The sequence below is a fragment of the Hippopotamus amphibius genome, chromosome 2 (assembly GCF_030028045.1).
Source record: "Hippopotamus amphibius kiboko isolate mHipAmp2 chromosome 2, mHipAmp2.hap2, whole genome shotgun sequence".
NCBI classification, from domain to species: Eukaryota; Metazoa; Chordata; class Mammalia; order Artiodactyla; family Hippopotamidae; genus Hippopotamus; species Hippopotamus amphibius.
Genome location: NC_080187.1, coordinates 5,544,060 through 5,562,719, shown reverse-complemented (window position 1 = coordinate 5,562,719; position 18,660 = coordinate 5,544,060). Strand labels below are relative to the sequence as shown.

At 50.7% G+C, this 18,660-nt stretch overlaps 1 protein-coding gene across 3 annotated transcripts in view; it reads left to right on the top strand.

Moving 5' to 3' along the window:
* The window catches only part of NUP214 (nucleoporin 214), a 101,489-nt gene extending 86,959 nt beyond the window's left edge, over nt 1–14,530 (top strand). For all 3 annotated transcript variants that reach the window (XM_057720361.1, XM_057720360.1, XM_057720362.1), the window contains exons 31-36: nt 1,161–1,317; nt 7,903–8,055; nt 10,558–10,729; nt 12,510–12,649; nt 13,855–13,879; nt 14,363–14,530. In XM_057720361.1, coding sequence (XP_057576344.1) covers nt 1,161–1,317; nt 7,903–8,055; nt 10,558–10,729; nt 12,510–12,649; nt 13,855–13,879; nt 14,363–14,396 — 681 coding nt within the window. In that variant the 3' untranslated portion in view covers nt 14,397–14,530. The remainder of the gene's footprint in view (nt 1–1,160; nt 1,318–7,902; nt 8,056–10,557; nt 10,730–12,509; nt 12,650–13,854; nt 13,880–14,362) is intronic.
* Nucleotides 14,531–18,660: the final 4,130 nt, after the last annotated feature.

Here is an 18,660-nt window from a genome sequence, read left to right as displayed (position 1 = left end):
AAAGGCACGATTGGGGGACTCAGACTGGGGGCGGTGGCTGCGCACCTGCAGAGCAGGGACGCACTGGGGGCATGTTTGGGGGCGGCCCGCTAGAGGTTTGACTGCCGTGGGGGTTAAATAACTACTTGTGAAGTGCATGGACAAGTGCCTAGCGCAGAGAAAGTGCTCAGCCATTGGTTTGTAATGGTGGTTGTTGTAAAATGTTCAACAGCAACCCTTTTTTGAGTATGTGATTACATTTTAGGCACTTTTCTGAAGGGCAGTACCTTTCTAGCTCATGTATTGATATTTCACTCACTGTTTTGAGGTGGGTAGCTTATTTTCCCCATGTTACAGAAGAGGGACTTGGACATCTCTCTTCCTGCGCCGCACCTTTGAAGGGGGCTCTCTAAGTTTCCTGTGCGCAGTGACCCATTTCTGATGGCCCATCGTGTTCTACCTTATCAGCCAAGGAGATGCCAGTATTAATGGTCCCTCAAATCTAGCACTGGTCTTCTGTAAAGAACCAGTTTCTAAACAGAAATACGGCGCGTGGTGCCTGTTACAGCTTTGTGTCAGCACGTGCCCTAAGCTAGCAGCATCCTCTGAGCATAAGATTTGCAAACTTGGACAGAATTCAGCTGCGGTCATCATTTCAACAATGGAGCTAATTTAAGCTCATTTCTGCAGTACTAGGGAAGTCATTATGAAATATAAGCACGCAAATTGGGAGAAAAGACAGTGTAAATCACTTAGCCTCGGTCGCTGATGAGGTCAGCCAGACCCTAGAGGAATCATTGTAAGCGGTGCTCAGCATAACTGAGCCGTGCGTTTAAAATTCTGCATTTGGGGCCACTCTTGAGGGCTTGGTTTCCCCGCCTGGCATCATGTCCGGCAGAGACTGCAGGCAGCGGGGCAGATGAACTGTGAAGGCTCCCACCTACTGTAAATGAGAGAGACCCGTGAGCATAGAAGAACTTGAGAACTTGTGATTGTAGGGAGTGTTCCTGCCCAGAGCTCAGCTTCCGTTGTGGTTGTTAGAGCATCTGTCCCAGAACTAATCAGCGTCCTCTGGCTCTTTCCATTTGTACAGCTGTGAGTGCGTCCTCTCCGTGGACGTGGCCTGCCATTGTACCGTGACCTCTCATCCTGTCTCGCTTCCTGTCCCTTTTGTTTCCTAGCCATCGTCCTCTTCCAGCGGCAGCGTGTTTGGGTCTGGAAGCACTGGAAGAGGGGGAGGTTTCTTCAGTGGCCTTGGAGGGAAACCCAGCCAGGATGCGGCCAACAAAAACCCATTCAGCTCGGCCAGCGGGGGCTTTGGAGCCACAGCCACCCCAAGTAAGTTAAGACCGTTTTCCCAGTCTCTCGGTCCCCTGATGTCGTCGTCATCCTCTTGGTGTTATCAAAGCTTCAGTGACAAGTGTGGAAAGGAAAGAAAAGGTCTAGAAGGCCCATTTAAAACATCTACCCCAAAGCAGTGTGATCTGTTTTGATTCTGTTTTTTATTTTTGGTTTTCTAATGAGATGTCCTATATAATCATGAAAAGACATCAGAGCTGCAGGGAGAGAGGATCTGCGTACTGCGATACTCCCCTCTTCTCTCCCAAGGCCCAAATTGCTCTGTTTCTTAGGATTGAAGTGACTTGAAATGAATGCAGGCAGACAGGCATAAAAGGGAGCAGCAGAGCGAGCTGGGCGTGCGTGGAGGAGCATCTGGGTTTTCATTTGTGTTGGACTCTCTTTGAATTTGCTTTAAAATTCAGCTGCTGTAGAGGAATGTCACACAAAAGTTGAAGCCGTCATTATTTCTCATCTCTTACATTTTTGTCTTATTTTCAAATGAAGCCGTGGCTTTCTGCTGACACTTTCTTCTCCAGCTAATTCCTTGTTGATCTGTCTGTTCATGGTTGGAAATGAAAGAAATTTGTTTGTTTAAGTCTTCTAAAAAAAAACATATCCTGCTGCCAGTGCAGACTGAGATGGGAAGGCGGGCGCCTGTCATCCTTGCTGTAGCTTCTCTCATCTGTTGTGCTGTACACAACCCTAACGCCTCGAGAGCTCCTGTTCTGTAGACAGGACAGATATTTCCTTCATACTAAGGCTCATGTAGTTAAAAGCAAAATTCTCTTTCCTGAGACTCCTAGAGTCACAGATCAGTTATTTTGATGTCTCTGTTCATCTAGCAATATATAAGGAGAGGTTGTAGTGAAGTCACACATAGGCCTTTCAACTTGTGAAATTATATAATCAGACATTTGTGTTCTGCTAGGAGGAATTTAGAATCCTAGAACGAAGGGATCTGAGAAATCAAGTCTAGTAACAGCTTTCGGAAAGTGTTTCTGCAGATGAACTCTTACACAGAATCCTGATATGTAAAACAGGAAAACAGGATGTTGATGGAGGCGGGGTCCAAGAACCAGCGATACACCTGGGTGGTTTCCCCCGTCTTCTCCCCGGCTGTCAGCACAGACCTGCAGGGCTCCGTAGCACACACTTTGAAACATGATCCTTGGGTGGCACTCTCCATTTTCCAATAAAGAAACAAGCCCAGAATGGTTAGGTGATTTTTAGTCACAAAGCCAGAAAGTGGCAGCCCTAGAACTCCGCTAGGTCATACACGAGGTGCCAAACACAGCCTCTGGCACAGGACAGGCACATGGTCAAACACGCTAGTGAGACGTGTGGGCTTGTCCCATAGGTAGGTTATTGTTTGCAAGATTGTGTTACTAGCCTATTGTGTTAAACATAGGTGTGTCATAGCCTTGTAACAGTTCCTTTCCTCCAGTCAGACTCATCTTTAATGCCGTGGCTCTTACCTTCTCAGTGGCGGGCTGGAGCCGGCCTGTACCAGCCCAGGAGAGCCAGCTTGCACGTTCCTCCCCAGCTCTCCGCTCAGTGACATCAGGGAGTAGTAATTTACACCACAACATCCGGACGATGCTACAAATCGGGGGACCGCCCCCCAGTTTTTCACAGGCACACCATTGTTTCTAATTTTTAATTCCAGTTTAAAATAAACATATATCTGTTCTTGATACCAGACACCTGCTGGTCTTCATCTCCTAGACGTTGGCTGTTTTAATCCAGCAGTTTACTTTCACACTTAAGGGAAGTTTAAGTGAATTTGAAACTGTACAGCAAAGACTTAACTTTATTTTGTTTTTAAAAACTAACTGCTTGACGGACTATAGAAAAATGGTATAAATCAACCCGTTTGCAAGGCAGAAATAGAGACACAGATGTAGAGAACAAACACATGGACACCAAGTGGGGAAAGCGGGGAGGGTTGGGGGTAATGAATTGGGAGATTGGGATACCAAATTGTACACTCTAAATATATGCAGTTTATTGTCTGTTAACTGTATCTCAGTAAAAGTTCTTAAAAAAAACAAAAAAACTAACTGCATGATTTGCTAGTGAAGGGAAAAGAGCCTCTGTAGCCCTGAGGACCAAGTGTAGGATGAGAGGAAGGAACAGTGGAGAAGGAGCGGACAGGCCCCTGGGGAGGGCACTGTCCTTGCCACAGAGCTGAGAATGTTTTCCGCAGGTCGCAGGGGCGGCCTCTTCCTCCTCGGGCAACTCTGCAGCGTGTGATTCTCTGAGCAGCGCTGCGCTCCTGCCCTGCGGGGATGGGCTCCTGGTCTCTTCCTGCCTCTCACACAGTTCCTTCCCTGCGGCCTTTCTTCTCTTTCCTCCCTGTCATCGTGGGGTGTGTCCCCATCACCCTCCAGACTCCGTCTCCACCTGCTGTCTCCTGCATCGTGGCCTGAAATCTGTACCAAATTGAATGTCTTAAAATTCTTTTATTTTGTCTCTCTCCCTACTCAGAATCCTTTGGCAGCGTCCCACTAACTCTAGAACAAAGTCCAGACTGACTCCTTAGGCTGCAACTCAGGGCCCTCCGTGAGCCCCAGTACACTGTTCTGACTTTAACTCAGTTCATTCACACATGTATGCATTTCTCTCTCTCTCTCTCTCTCTCTCTCTCTCTCTCTCTCTCACACACACACACACACACACATACACACACACACACACACTCCCTGCTTCAGTGCCAGGCTTCACTCTGCTCCCTGCACTCTGCTTCTCTGAACCTACCCTTCCTTTCAGGAGGAATGTACATTTCCCCCTGTGCCGCGTGGCCAAAGGGTCATGAGGGCGCACAGTGATCTCCCCCTCTCTGGAGTCCTGCAGCTGAAGGGAACTCATCTTCACTGATCCCTTGCTGTGTGCCAGCTGTTCGGTGTACGCGGTCTACACCTCTCGCAACAGTATTTTTAGATGTGGCCATCCCCATTTGACCAGTAAGGAAGTAGGTTCAGAGCAGGAATGCAGACTTCCAAAGGTAACAGCCATCCAGTGGCGTAAGGAGGATTTCTTCCAGGTGTGTGTGCAGAGCTCTGATCCACCGTGTTGCCTCCTGAGATCTTCTGGCCTTGCTGTGGGACAGAACTCCTCCCTGTGCCTCTAGTCTGACAGCCCTTGTGCTCGTCTCGCGTGGCATTAAACACACTCCCCTGCAGACAGGTACCTGAGCACAGATTGGGCGGCCAGCAGTTCCCTTGGTGACATTCAGGCCCCAGGCTGCCTGGTCCTGGAGCTGCCCTCTTTGGCCCTGAGAAGTGATTGTAACTATGCAGCAATGGAGAAAGACAAGCTAGGAACACTGTTGCATGAAGTTGGCGTCTTCTGTATCCAGAAGCTCACACGGCAAAGGTTTCTTCTGTCTTTCTTCCCCGAGACGCTACCAGAGATACACTTAACCCCTGGGATCCTGTCAGTTGTTACCTGTAAGGCCCTGTTGCATCGAGTCTTATCCTAAAGACACTGTGAGAACCATTCTCAGCACATTCTTTCTGCACAGGGACCTGAAAGACGTGTTTGTATGAGGATGAAGAAGCCATTTGATGAGAATCTTTTGGTCCCACAAGGCTCCTTCTACAACTGTTCTTTAAGAGAATGTCTTGGAAGGTGTCCTGGATGAGGGCTTCCTGAGAACCGCCTTCTCAGTGTGTGTTGAATCCTTGTCTAGTGACTAGACCTGCGGAATGATGTGGGACCTGGTCTCTGTGATATTATTTATATCAAATTTATATCAAGTATAATTTAATTTAAATTGAGTCAGACCCTGATGTTGGATTTTGCTAGTGTCTTTCCCAAATCGAAGACCGTGGAGGATCCACGTCGCACCAGCGGGGGAAGCCCAGAGCAGATGCCAGTGTGACCGTTCTTGGAACCCCCAGTGGAAGTCACCCGATGGCTCTGCAGAGACAAGCTTTCTTACTGGCTGGTTTGTTCACAAGTGAAGACGTGTCTTCCACAATGACATATTGTTCCAGCAACCAAGATACTCTCTTATTTACCATATTTTCAAGAGCTAGCGACTGTTATTTAGGAGTCACTAGGAGAAAACTGAGAGGCACATTGTTGGCCATAGAAGCAGAGAGAAGCCGTCATCCCATGATTCAGTGCCACTTTGTTCCAGAGCAGCTTAAATAAATCCTAAAACGTTTCGACATGCAGCACTCCTTTTGAGACTGCAAAAGATGACTAGTGCAGCTTGAATGGCTTCATTCTTGTGATCTTTGCAAAATGAAAAGGGTTTCGACCTGCTCTGTTTTATTGTAGTGAACACGATTGGGGTAGGAAACGTGATTGGCAGGAGGAAAGTTAAAGAAGCAGAGCGGGGAAGTTCTGGCTTCTAGGAGCTACCTTATGCCTGACTAGGGGCTTCCCATACATTGACTCATGCAGTCTTCCCAGCAACCTTGCCTGGGCACAGCTGCTGTCCCATTTCACGTATGAGGAGACTGGGACTCAGGAGGTTAAGTCCTTGCCCCACAGTTAATAGGTTTACTAAGTCAGGGCTGACTGCCAACTCCTTTATTCCACTATCTTATCTGTGAACATCTTAAAGACAAAGGACTCTTTATTAAAGAGATAAAGGGATAAAAAAGCCCAAAGACTTGTAAATGTTCTCTGACTTCTCCAGAATTTGCCTTCCAACACCATCCCAAAAAAATCATTTCATCTCTGAATTTCTGATTTCTCCAAGAGGAGATCTAGCCTCTAATCTTGCACTTGAATTTGTTTGCTGTTTAGAATTTTTGCCTTGTTAGCACTGACAAAGTCAGAAAATCACAGTCCTCTGTTCTTGAAATACCAAATAAAAGGAACGACTGAGAAGCCTGGTTTTGGTCCCAGTGTCAGATGTACTGCCATTGAAGGAATCAGATGCAACCGTCAGCCGGCTCTTCTAAGGGAGGGATCAGACTGCTCAAGAGGGCATTTTGCAGACTCCACTGGGATGTGTATAGCCCTGTGGGGCCGTATGTGAAGGTGATGAAAAGGAATCTCTTAACCACTGCTGCTCTCAGTGCCTGACGTACTTACAGCCAAGCTCGCAAACTGTCAGCGACAGTTTTACAGAGCAGGGGACCCTGTGGTTGTCTGAGGTTCTGTGTTATTGGTGCCTAGAAATTTGAGGCGGTCATGTCCCTGAGATGAGGAGCCTCACTTCCCAGATTGTAGATCAGGAGCATTGCAACCAAAAGTAGTATTAACAGAGTTGCATCTTACACGGGGGTGGGATTGGCAGCCAGAGCGAGATGAGAGATCCTGGCACTGACAGGCTAGTGGTGGACCACCTCTTCAGACAGCTTGACTCTGAGAGTTACTCGTCCTCCAGGCTTCTCCTTTCCATCACCTGCACTGTGAGCACCTGATTGGCTTGGGGAAGACTGGCCTGTGAAGGTGTTTGTACGTCTTGCTTGGTGACGTGTTTGTATGTCTTGCTTGGTGACGTGGAGTCAGCTCTTTTTCACCCACCTGGAGCACGTCAGCTCAGTCTCCTGTCTGTGCCTGTGCTGTGGGCATCGATCCCATCTCAGGAGAGCTTCTTGCTGCCTTACCGGGGGTGCAGACTCATCTTACACGGGTCCAGACAAGGTGGGGAATTGAGGGTTGTCCCTCGTCTCTCCCCCCAGCAAAGGGTTAGAGGAAACTTGCAGCCATGTAGTGTGCTGTTTGTACTCTCCCAGCACTTCTGCGTATATGACTGGCTATTTGTATGTTGCCTGTCGGATTCACGTTTCTTGTACCAAAAATCTTCTCACCCATCTTGGTTTTTAATAGTTCATTTCCTTTTTTCCTTTAATTCTTGGAGCCAGTTCAGTGTGTAGCTGAGGGAGCAACCCACTAGATAAACATCTGAAAGGTCAAGGGCTTAATTGAACCTCTTAGACAGAGGAAATCAGACAGGAAGTCTTGCTGGCCTCTTACATTCTTCAGCACATCCCCAGCTCCCAGCAGGTCACAGGTAGGAGCAGCAGGGTTTTCCTATTTCGTCTACCATTCTCTGCTCAGATCAGGCAGCGCAGGTACGCCCAGCTGGACGGTGAAAGCAGAATGCTGGAAGCCATTGCGCTCCATTTGGGTTCTCTCTGACTTTGTTTTCTCTAGTTAGACACAATTTGACGTTGGTCTTCATGCGAGGAGATCCGTGAATACCAGCCCTGTTGTTCACAAGCACAGTCTCGTGTGCAGCTGCAGGTTGGTCCTCTGTTGGACACACCTGATACCTGTGGGCACTCAGGTGCCGCTCTGCAGAAGAGCATCTTCCCTGGGACCTGTTGTGGCCCCTTTGTTTGGTGCCTGTAGAATCGTGCCAGGAAATCCTGAGCCTGGGTGCCAGGAAATCCTGAGCCTGGGCACCAGAATGATTAAAAATTTGTCATCAGGATACATGCAAATCAAAGAAAGTTTCTGTTTCACTGCCCCTCAGTGACCTTGGATCCTAGACCTCTTTGTCACTCCCTTCTCCCCAAACACCTAGGGAGGTTCCTTCCTTCTCTGTTCTAGGAAGTCGAAAAGGACATTTTTCTCCCTCTCACCTCCCTCATGCGTTGTTCTTCATCTCTTCAGATACCGCTAACCTGTTTGGAAACAGTGGAGCCAAGACATTTGGCGGGTTTGCCAGCTCATCGTTTGGAGACCAGAAGCCCGCTGGCACCTTTAGCTCCGGAGGAGGAAGTGTGGCCTCCCAAGGCTTTGGGTTTCCCACTCCAAATAAAACAGGTACTCCTATGCCTGTTAGCTGTGGTTATTGTTACCTGCATATTTAACATGCATGGACCTCTGGAAGGAGAGCTTTCTGGGGTGGTTCTCAGGGGAGTGGGACTGGAGAATGGAGGAAGAGATCTTTTCCCCCAGATTCATTTTCTAATTACTGAGCATCTACTATGTTCCTGGCACTCTTCTAGGTCTCCTGAGACATAAAAAACACAGAATGCATATCATGCAGCCCTTAAGAGAACTTCGTGTTTTCTTAGGAAAGAAAGCATTGTAAATACTTAGAGTTGCATTTAACAACCACAGTGAGGGAACATGTAAGACCACAGGAGCTGACATATAAACAAGGAAGCGTCCTGAGTGTGCTTGGGTGCCTGTTACCTGTGATAGGCAAGACAGGTTATCTAAACAGTTTCTTATGTCTGTGTCATTTTGTTCTCCTTCCCAAATAATTTTTTGTTTAACTTTTGAGTGTAGCATACATAAATGTATTGGTATTTCTGTTAGACAAGGGACACGTTCTCTGAGCCTCGGTGTCCTCACCTGTGAAGTAGGGTCCCAGGTTTGTTGGGAGGATTGAAACAAACTGGTGTACAGCACCTGGCACGTGGAGGGCCCTCAGTAAATCAGAAATCTTATTATCATTGAGTACTACTAAATTGCTGTCTCTTCTGGAGAAGAAAATCATGACAATACAAGCATCTGATAAAATTGGACCCCCCAAGATCAGGAGTGAGTTGCCTGTCTCCAAAACTAAAGCCCAAGTGACCATTCTCTTCTGTGTCACTTGGTTGTGACGTGGATTCATGGTTTGGGGGGCTGTGTATGTAGGTGTGGGGGGGTGTCTCCTCCCGTCCACATTCACTGTACTTTCTGTATCATTGTGAAGTCTCATTTTTCACTCACCTTCCACCAAGAACTCTGAACAATATTGAGTACAAGGCACTAGATAAAGGCCTGTGTGTCCAGGAAGAAAGTGTAACCAGATCTGTGATCAGTCTTAAATAATTCAACTACAAGGGTTTTTTTAGCACTTTTTTTTTTCCAGTCTGTTATGTTTGTAACCCAACAGTCTCCATTATCATGGCTTGGAATTTCACTCAAGGTTTTAAAATACAGAATGTAAACCCAAACGTGAGCCCGCGCAGAAAGCCCCTTCTCAGTTGTGCTTCTGTGTTCGTGGTGAATAAGCAAACGAGTGGACCACAAAGCAGCAGCTAGCTAAGGCGCTCAGCCCACAGCCTTCCATGCCCAGCGTTTGATTTTTCCTGGTGCAGGCGGCCGAAGCGCGTGGTGTAATTACGCTCATGATGAGAAGGCCTGAGTGATCCCTCTGACCTGGGGTTCCCTTTCTGAGGGGGCGAGAACGAGGGCCCCGTTTCCCTGGGCGAATTGCCTCCCGGCTCTGCTTGGGCCAATAGTCATTGCGAGAAATACTGCCCTTCAGAGCACACGTCTGGTACCGTTTTGTTCTCTTCCGCTCAGTAGACGTTCAGTGAGTGTCTCTGCTCGTAGCCCAGAATGATGTGAACAGTATCTCAGGGTTTGGAAACCCCCCTCAGGAGCAGAAGGAACAGTTAGGGAAGGACCTTCTGTCTTCCCACCCGGTGGGCGTCCACCAATCAGGGGAGGCGGCCTCGGGCACGCCTGGCCCCTCCTGCGCGGTCACCTCTGTGTGTGTCCACGTGAGCAGCAGCGTTGGGAGCCTGCCCAGGGGTCGTGGGCCCAGGGCGGTCCTCAGGGCCGAGTGATTGCTTTATCACATCCATACCACAGCCCTCCTGCAGACGAGAAATGCAGTGTGCTTTTTTATTGAAGAGTAGTTCCTGACTGCAGAGAGAGAGCATTTTAAAAAAATTCTTCTGTACAGGGAGAGAGAGACTCCTGTGAGAGACACGAGAGCCATCAGGCTCTAAATAAGTAAAAAGCCCCTGGCCGAGCGCCAGAGCCACGCGTCCTTCCATCTCCTCTGTAACCAGCTCGTAGACACTCCCTGAGAGGGAATTTGAGCCTCTGATATTATAATTTGTGTTTCCCTGAAGCTAGATGCCTTGCCTACGTGGTGATAAGTAATAAACTCTGACCACTGTGATAGTTGGGTAGGGGTTGGCGCTTTCGAGCGTAACTTTTCAGTGCAGAGTCTCAAAACGTGGCAGAGGGGCTGGGCGGGGGTCTGATGTGCACCAAGTGGGTTTTTGGTGGCAGTCGGATCTCACGAGACTTGGAGCAGATGAGTCCAGCTCGCCTCTGCGGGGGGACTGGAAAGCTCACAGAGACCCCTTTGCTGGAAGTAGAGGGGTGGCGATTTGGTTGGGTTTGGGTTTGGGTGTATTATTTTGCTGATAGAAGGGGTATTGCCCTTTGCCGTAGTGGTTGAATTTGAACGTCTAACGTGTTTTCCCCTTTCTCCTTCCTCTTTTGATCTGGTTTCTCATGCTCATCGTCTTCTCTTCCTGTCTCCTTCTTTCTTTCTCCCTGTTTCTGTTTGTTTGCCTCTGTTTTGCTCAGGTGGCTTCGGTGCTGCTCCAGTGTTTGGCAGCCCTCCTACTTTTGGGGGATCCCCTGGGTTTGGAGGGGTGCCAGCATTCGGTTCAGCCCCAGCCTTTACAAGCCCTCTGGGCTCGACGGGAGGCAAAGTGTTCGGAGAGGGTACTGCGGCCGCCAGCGCAGGAGGATTCGGGTAAGCTCCCCGGAGAGGCCTGGGTAAACCACAGGCTCAGGTCAGCAGAAGCACTGGGGCCCAGGACTGCTGTTTTGAAAAGAAAGTTCTTCTGTTTTCCCTACTCTTGAGTGAGCTGAAGGCCCGTCCCTCAAAATCAGCAAACCAGTTGCTCCAGGATTCCTGTTCTTTCCAGGGGCAGGCTCTTTTCTCCCAAGCCAGACTCTGTCCGTTACATGGTAGACATCAGCTGTGTTGCTTCCCCTGGTACCTGGAGTGCTGGCGGGCAGACCCTGTTCTCCTGCTGAGGCTAAAGCATTAGTTAAAGGAAGGAAAGCAGTCTCACCCTGGCGGCTTTACAGCCAGGACTGCCCCCTTGTGTGGTGACTTCTGGTAGGAAGTCCTGAATGAGTAGTTTTTATCAGATTCTTTCCTCTTGGGATTGTTGTGCAGAAGACCCATTGTCCTTGAGCAAACAACTCCTTATGTCCCTTGCTCCACTGCAGACCCCCAGAGTGGGTCTTCAGTCCACAGTCTCCTGGGCCATCTTCCTTAGGCGCTGCCTGGGCCCCATACACATTTCAGAGTTTCCATGACTGCTCAGCCTTCCAGTCCTGTCTTATTGCCTTGTGCATATCCTTGCTTGAAAATGCCACATTAGAGATTTGGTTTTAAGAGCCCCAGAAATTCGATCGGGTCACCAAAACCCCCAAGGAAAAAACAGCCTACACCACACCACAAAGTCCCAGTAAAATATGTGTGGTGATGGCTACAAAGTGTCCAGGGACGTATGGCGGTCTGAAATGAACATCTGATAGGCCTATCCTAGCCCTCAGCACTGGCTCAGGACGAGGAAAGCTAAAGAGTTCAGGAAGGTGGCTGGGGAGTTGTTTGAGAGAAGTGTCAGGGTACGTGGGATGAGGGTTGGCCAGGTAAGAGCATGTTTATCGTGAAAATCAACTCAGTCAGAGTCCTCTTCATACCCTTTCCTCTGCGTGAAGGCTGCTCGTGCAGCTGTGCTGGCGAGTTTCAAGGACAGCGAGCACACAGACATATCGTTTCTTGGATTTCATGCAGAGACCAATGGGTCTTTTAAGCTTCTCCCAGGAAGTCAGGAAACCCCAAGACTTAAAGTTAAGGAAAGCTTTTAGAGGAGAGTTGGGATCAACTTAAGCCAGTATTCTGGCAGGTTCTGACGGGCACTGTTCTCTCCAGTGACCGCCCAGCACATCATACTGCAAAGCTGGTGGAAGGTTGGTGGTTGGCTGGGAATCTTGAGGTTTTTATTTATTTATCTGAAACCAGCTATTTCTTCACTGGTAAGAAAGGATCATATTCTGCCTTGGCTGGGGCTCTCCCACAGAAACCCTGACTGGCTGCTTAGTTCCATTTTGTCCAGTAGAGCTGAGTTCCAGCTTTGCTATGAATTCTCCAAAAGAGACCGTCACCCTTTTTCAGGTCCCTGGCCCTGAAACTGTCTCTGACCCCGACTGACCTCTGAGGCAGGAATGGGGTTAGAGCAGAACCAGTGACCTGGAATTTCCAGACAGTGGAGGAAAACTCAAACACTGGACCAGTGGGATTTCTTATTGCATCCCTTTATTTTCCTTCCCAAAGCTGAGAGGAAGGTTTGCCCTGGGCGCTAGCCTGCTGTTTCTGAGAGGCTGTCCATGTAAAGCAAGCACATCACCTCGAATCACGTGTGTTGTGCGCCCTGAGACGCAGGAGGGGCGGAGGCTGTCGGGCGCAGGGTGACCGCGTGGCCGTGCTAACCACGGTCTCATTTCTCACCGGGACGCAGGTTTGGAAGCAGCAGCAACACCACGTCCTTCGGCACCCTCGCCAGTCAGAACGCTCCAACTTTCGGGTCACTGTCCCAACAGTCTTCCGGGTTTGGGACCCAGAGCGGGGGATTCTCTGGCTTCGGATCAGGCGGAGGAGGTAGGCAGCCCGACCTCTTCCCTCACACTGGTCTCTCCTTTCTTTTCCTCAGTAAATGCCTGACACCCCCACAAAAAAAGAGAATGAGTGATTTTACCTGGCTGTTCAGTCTAGTATCTTAAAAGCTGAAAGTGCTTGAGAGACAAAATGTTCTTTTTAGGTTTTAATTAAACTGATAACATTGTGCTGTTTCTTACCAAATAAAGAAATGGCCAACTTGACTTTTCTCTCAAGATTTGAGGACCCTCCAAAAGTCATCATTCTACTAGACCCTGATTTAAAAAATCTAAACCAGCAGGTGCAAAAAATAAGATGTAGAAAAAAATAAAATGCCTTCCATTTGTTTGGCACTCTGCTCCTTCACCTGGTAGGGCATGTGCCTCCTCGCAGCCCACCACCGAGACGCAGAGTTAGGCATCGTCAGTACTTTCCAAGTGATGCAGAAACTCCAGGCGGCCAGTTTCCCCAAAGGGTCAGGCAGTGAGCAGCAGAGCCAGGCCTAGAACCCAAGGGTCTTGCTGCTCCGGCCTCAAGAAGAAGAGGAAGCGGGCTTCCTAGGTGGCGCGGTGGTTGAGAATCTGCCTGCCAGTACAGGGGACACAGGTTCGATCCCTGCTCCAGGAAGATCCCACATGCCGTGGGGCAACTAAACCCGTGCACCACAACTATTGAGCCTGCGCTTTAGAGCCCGTGAGCTACAACTGTTGAGCCCATGTGCTGCAACTACTGAAGTCCATGCGCCTAGAGCCCGTGCTCTGCAACAAGAGAAGCCACGGCAATGAGGAGCCCACGCACCACAATGAAGAGTAGCCCCCACTCACTGCAACTAGAAAGAAAACCCACGCACAGCAAAAAAGACCCAACACAGCCAATAAAATAAATTAATTCATTAATTAAAAAAGAAAAAAGAAGAGGAAGCACGTGGATGGGAAAAGTAGAAAAAACATGTTTTCCTAATGCAGTCTGCATGGCACGTGCAGCAAAGAGGGGGCCTACCAAAGACCCTCGGCCAATGCCCACGGGGGAGGAGGGAAGAGCCCTGAAATACCCAGAAGGCCACGCTCCTCCCTGCCCACCTGGGCCTGCAGACAGTGCAGGAGGAGGGCTTCCTTGTGGGGACAAAGGAGGGGGAGTGCGGCCTAGAGACCACCTTTGTCTTTGAAGTGTGTGGGGGTCTTAACTTCCCCCATTTTCCTCTTTTTCAGGATTCAGCTTTGGATCATCTAGCTCGTAAGTATCTACCTTCAATTTTGAGTCATTAAGTAAGGGTGGAAGAGTGTGTGGTATATGAAAATACTAGTTTTTGCTCCATCTGTACATTTAGTATCCATTTTTCCTGTTTTAAAAGCTCATCTTGGAAGCGTGGTGGTTGGCATCAGTTTCTGTGGACTTGCTGATCCGGGTGGGCACGTGGCGGGGGGCAGGCCTGCCTCCTCTAGGGCCAAGCGTGGGAGACAAGACTGTGCCCCTGATGAGCACTGCCTGAAGGCCGGACTCGAGATGCTTGTCCTCATTTTCCTGTTCGTGGCTCAGAAGCTCCTGGGCTCCAAGCCCATTACCAAGTCCTATTTTGTGGTCCTCACGCTATGCTGTGTAGAATTGCATGACATTAGAAATTCAGAGTCCTGAACTTTGAACACAGGCGGCTGCATGAACCCTGAAGCCCTTCCTCAGAGCAGGAGCTGATCCACCTCTCCCGATGCTCCCTTGCAGGTCTGTGCAGGGCTTTGGTGGCTGGAGAAGCTGAGTGGGTGTCGGTGTTCCTTTCCGTTCCTGTGACCAACTGCGTTCTCAGCTCCCCTTCGCCGAGAAAACCCGGAGCAGTCCTTTGAACTGGACATTGTCATTGAAATAGTCACCCTGAAAGAAACAGCAGAAACCAAACTCCAGAGATGCTTGATTGCTTGCTTTGTTTTATACGTTGTATTGGTTGTTCCCCGCCTGCTATTAAACTGTTTGGTCTGTTTCCATACAGAATGCATGTGGGCTGTTTCAGGTCACAGCCAAGGAGAGCGGTTTCCTCATTCCTGTGGCTCTCAGGAACCTGCACAGCCTTCCACCAGCCAGCCGGCAGCGTGTGTCCTCAAAGACGGCCGCTGAAAGGGTCCAGCACGGGACACACGTAGGCAGGCGCGTCTCCCACACGGTGCCCCCTGGTCTCCTTGGACCTGGGCCCTCCCCAGGGGGAAGAGGTCGGGTGCTGGCCAGCGCCTTTTGAGGCCATAACTTGGTGTCTCTTCTTCACGTCCTTTTTGCTGTTGAGTATCAGGCCCCTCAAGGTGCCAACTTCGTGATCGGGTGGAAGGAGGGAACTCACTCAGGCAGGCGTTAGCTGAGTGTCAGAAGAGGTACTCGTGCCTCAGAGTACAGGCAGCGTGAGGTGGCGTGGAGAACGGGCCAGTGGGTGCTAAGGACGGCACGCGGCCCTGGGAACCCTCCACGCATCTTCTCCATTTGGCTCTTGGGCACTATGTGTCCCACAGCTAATTCCTTGTGCTCTCGTGGGGAGGTGGGCAATTGAGATACAGCTTTTATCTCCAGTAGGTGACAGTGACATCGTGACCACTCCTGGCTCCTGTCTGTGAACCGCAGTGCACCTAACCCTTGGGCAGACCCGGGAGTTGAGAAGACATTGCTACTGCCCAGTGCCACCACGCAGGTGTGCTAGGATGGCCTAGAGGTCGTGACTTCAGTCTCGAGTGCTTGTAATGCACTGTGCTCCAGGCCTGGGCGTATTTTAGTTCTTAGGCCTGTGATGTCCCAGCCAGTGGCTGACAGACAAGGACTGCCTCGCACCACACGTAGGCATAAGAATTTGTTATCTTTCAGGCTCAGAATAGGCCAGTGCTTCGGCTTGGGCCATTAGCAGGGGAGGGTTGGAAAGGGACAGTTATTTAGATTTTTATATATTGGAAAGTTGTATTTTGAACTGTTTTGATAAAAATTTTCCATGTGACTTAATTTGTCACATTACAGCCAGCATGGCCTTGCTGCTTCTGCTGGCTTGTTGGGAGGATAGACCTCGGCGAGGTCCTGGGGGCCACAGCCTCCCCTGCGGGTCCCTGCCCTGCCAGGGGCTCTGTGTAAAGTACAGACTCACAAGCCCCAGTCCTGCAGGTTCTGACTCAGTAGGACTGAAACTGGGCCTGGATGCCCTCGAGCTGGAGTTGGTGGTTTCCTGCGCTCATGAGAAGAGGCGCCTCCTAGTGCAGCACGCTGGGTCTCAGCAGCCCCGGACCGGAATCGGGTCCCTGGGTGACGTAGCCTGTCTTCTGTGCAGTTTGTGAGAGGAGAGTGAGGGTCCGTTCATATGTTCCGCTCATCAGGGTGTCTGTCTCCTTCAGAGAGCTTGGACCTCAGTCACTCAATGGGTACTCTTTATGGTCCTTGTGGAATTGAAGAGCCCGTCTCCACGTGTTCTCACATGAGGCCCCCCCCCCGCCCCGCCAAGCCAGAGAGCTGATCCGCAGGCGTCCACAGGGCCATCTAGAGGGAAAGGATCTTGCTCGCAGTGGAGGGCTCTGCTTTAAGGGAGCAGCGTGACTAAATGACAAGAGCTGCCCTGCCTCGGTGTGTCCTGCTGCCAAGCGGCACCCAGACAGAGCATCTCCTGCCCTCATGTTTCCCCCCAGAGGCTCTTTTTTTATAAATAGAAGCTGGTTTGGCCTAAACCCTTGACCTCAAATTCTCCGCGTAATCCTCCATGGAGGTGGCATGTGACATCTCTCCAAAAGGCCGTGTCAGCTGCGCTCAGCCAGATAACGCCCCCGCACTCACTGTCGGGCAGCAGCCCCGGGGAATGCACGGCTGGCGCGGGAGCCCCTCTGAGTTCCTTTTTTGGGGTCGATTTCACTGGTAGGTGGCAGGAGTCAGCTGAGAGCACAGCCAGCCCGCATCCCCTGAAACCTAAGCTCCCAGGATGCTGGGCGGGGAGTGCATGGTGGCTCCAGCTGCCCAGGGAGGAGACAGCAGGGCTGCGCCTTTCCCCAGATAGGGGCAGACGGAGAGCAGCCGACGTGACTCCACCACCCCCACGAGAAGGTCGTGTCCCCGTGAGAAGGGCCCACGGCTGCAGGTGGGCCCAGGAGGGCACCACGCCCGCAGGTGGGCCCAGGAGGGCAAAATGCCCAGCTCTCGTAGAGTAGTCAGCGGCAGTGAGAGGTGGGTGGTCACAGCTGGCTGACTTGGTGTTTCTGCTCGCGTGACTCAGGAGAGGCAGGAAGGGAAGAGGGGAGGAAGTTTTGTGAGCTGGGCCGTGTTTTGCTGGGCTTTTCCAGACGTGAATGTCGTCCATTCATAATTGGTGCTTCAGATGGCAGGGCAGCGACAGAGGCCACGAACCGGGTTTTCCAGGGGCCGGAAGAACCCAGCTCACAAAGTGGGCGAGCAGACACGTGCCCTTGCTTGTCCCTGTGGAGCCCCCAGCACCTGAGCCGGTGGCCCACCTCCCCCCATCCCCACGAGTGTCCTGGTGCTGCTTTCAGCTTTGCGTTCTGTTTTTGGCCACCCCCCAAGATGGTTCTGGGTCAGGTCTCCGGCACTGTGGGGAGGGCATGGACCTGATGCTAACCCTCACTGCCTCCAGGACCAGAACGAGGCACGTGGCCTCTTAGTGTCACGAGGGCTTTCCCCTCGGTGGTAAAATAGTGAGATCCTGACCTTGAAGGGCAGTTGTGAGGATTAAAGGAGGTGCTGCCCTTAGAGCACCTGGCGCAGAGTAGGTTCTCACTAAAGGGTGGCTGTTCTCATCCTGCAGACCTTGCCCTACGTCCAGGTAAACAAGTCTAAACAGATTCCCACGTCAGCCTCCTCTGGTTTGGGGTGGGGGGTATCTTCACTTGGCTGTCCGGCCCTAAGCTTAGCAGACACGGGACCATGCTGGATGAGGGGTCATCCCTTGTATAACAGAGCGCTAACGCAGGAGGGCTCATTTTCAACCTGAGGTTCTGACTCAGCAGAGCTGAGGTGGTCCCTGGAATCTGTTTTTGACAAGCTTCCCAGGTGATTCCCATGCAGATGGTCCTTGGTCCGCACGTAGAGAAACCTTTTAGTGGCAGTAACTAAATGTTTTCTCCCTGTGGAGCACCCGAAAGAGACCATCACTCCGTGGCCATGTTTATTACTTTGCCGTGAGTCCAGGGTAAGGGATCTTTCTGTAACTGTTGATGAGACACACTGAGTTCAAGTTGCAGCTGCATTTTGGGCACCTGCTCAAAAAGGAAATGTGAAAGCAGAGAGGTGGGCTGTCGCCTCCTTCCCGTTCAGGCAGCTTCCGAGCGCCTCCTCTGCGAGGTCTCCCCGATCAACGGGTGGGAGCCTCCTCCTTGACGTCCTCCTCTCTCCCGACACGGCTCAGCCCCGCTGTCCCTGGTCGCCATATCGTCCTTAAGACAAAGTCCTGGAGGAGGAGGAGGGGCGGTGTCCTGCGTCCTCCTGAGCTTGGCTCTGGCACCCTTTCCTTTTCTCTCCAGTTCCGTCAACTCGTGCGTTCCCCCTGGGTTTTCTCACAGAGCACCTGTCCGTGCCCCCAGGTGTCGGCCGGCTGTCACACTCCTGCTCCTTCTAGGTGTCACCTGCTGCGGGGAAAGCAGGGGCAGGTGTACCTCCCGGCCCCGGGCTTCCGGCATCAGTCTCTTCCTCCTCCTACCCCAGTTCTGTCAGATTTGCCTTGTTCCTTCGTCACTCAGCGGAGGTGGTTTTAACCCCCAAACCTCCGCTATCTTCAGAATGTTTCCTATGGGAAGTTTGTATATTCAGCCCAAATAAGAAGGGTTCCACGGTCAGATAAGATGGGGAAAAGAAGGAACAGAATAAAATCTAACAGGTTCTTTTATCCAAGGGCTCTTCTTGAGCCTCTAATACGTGCATTTGCTTTGTAAAGCAATGAGATGAAATGGCCATTTCCCCAGTATTTTTACACGGAAGCTTTCTGCTGGAGCCCAGTTCCTTGGGGCGCATCCTCGTTTCATCGTTGGTGTCGCTGGACAAAAGCATAGCTTAGGTGCTTCCCG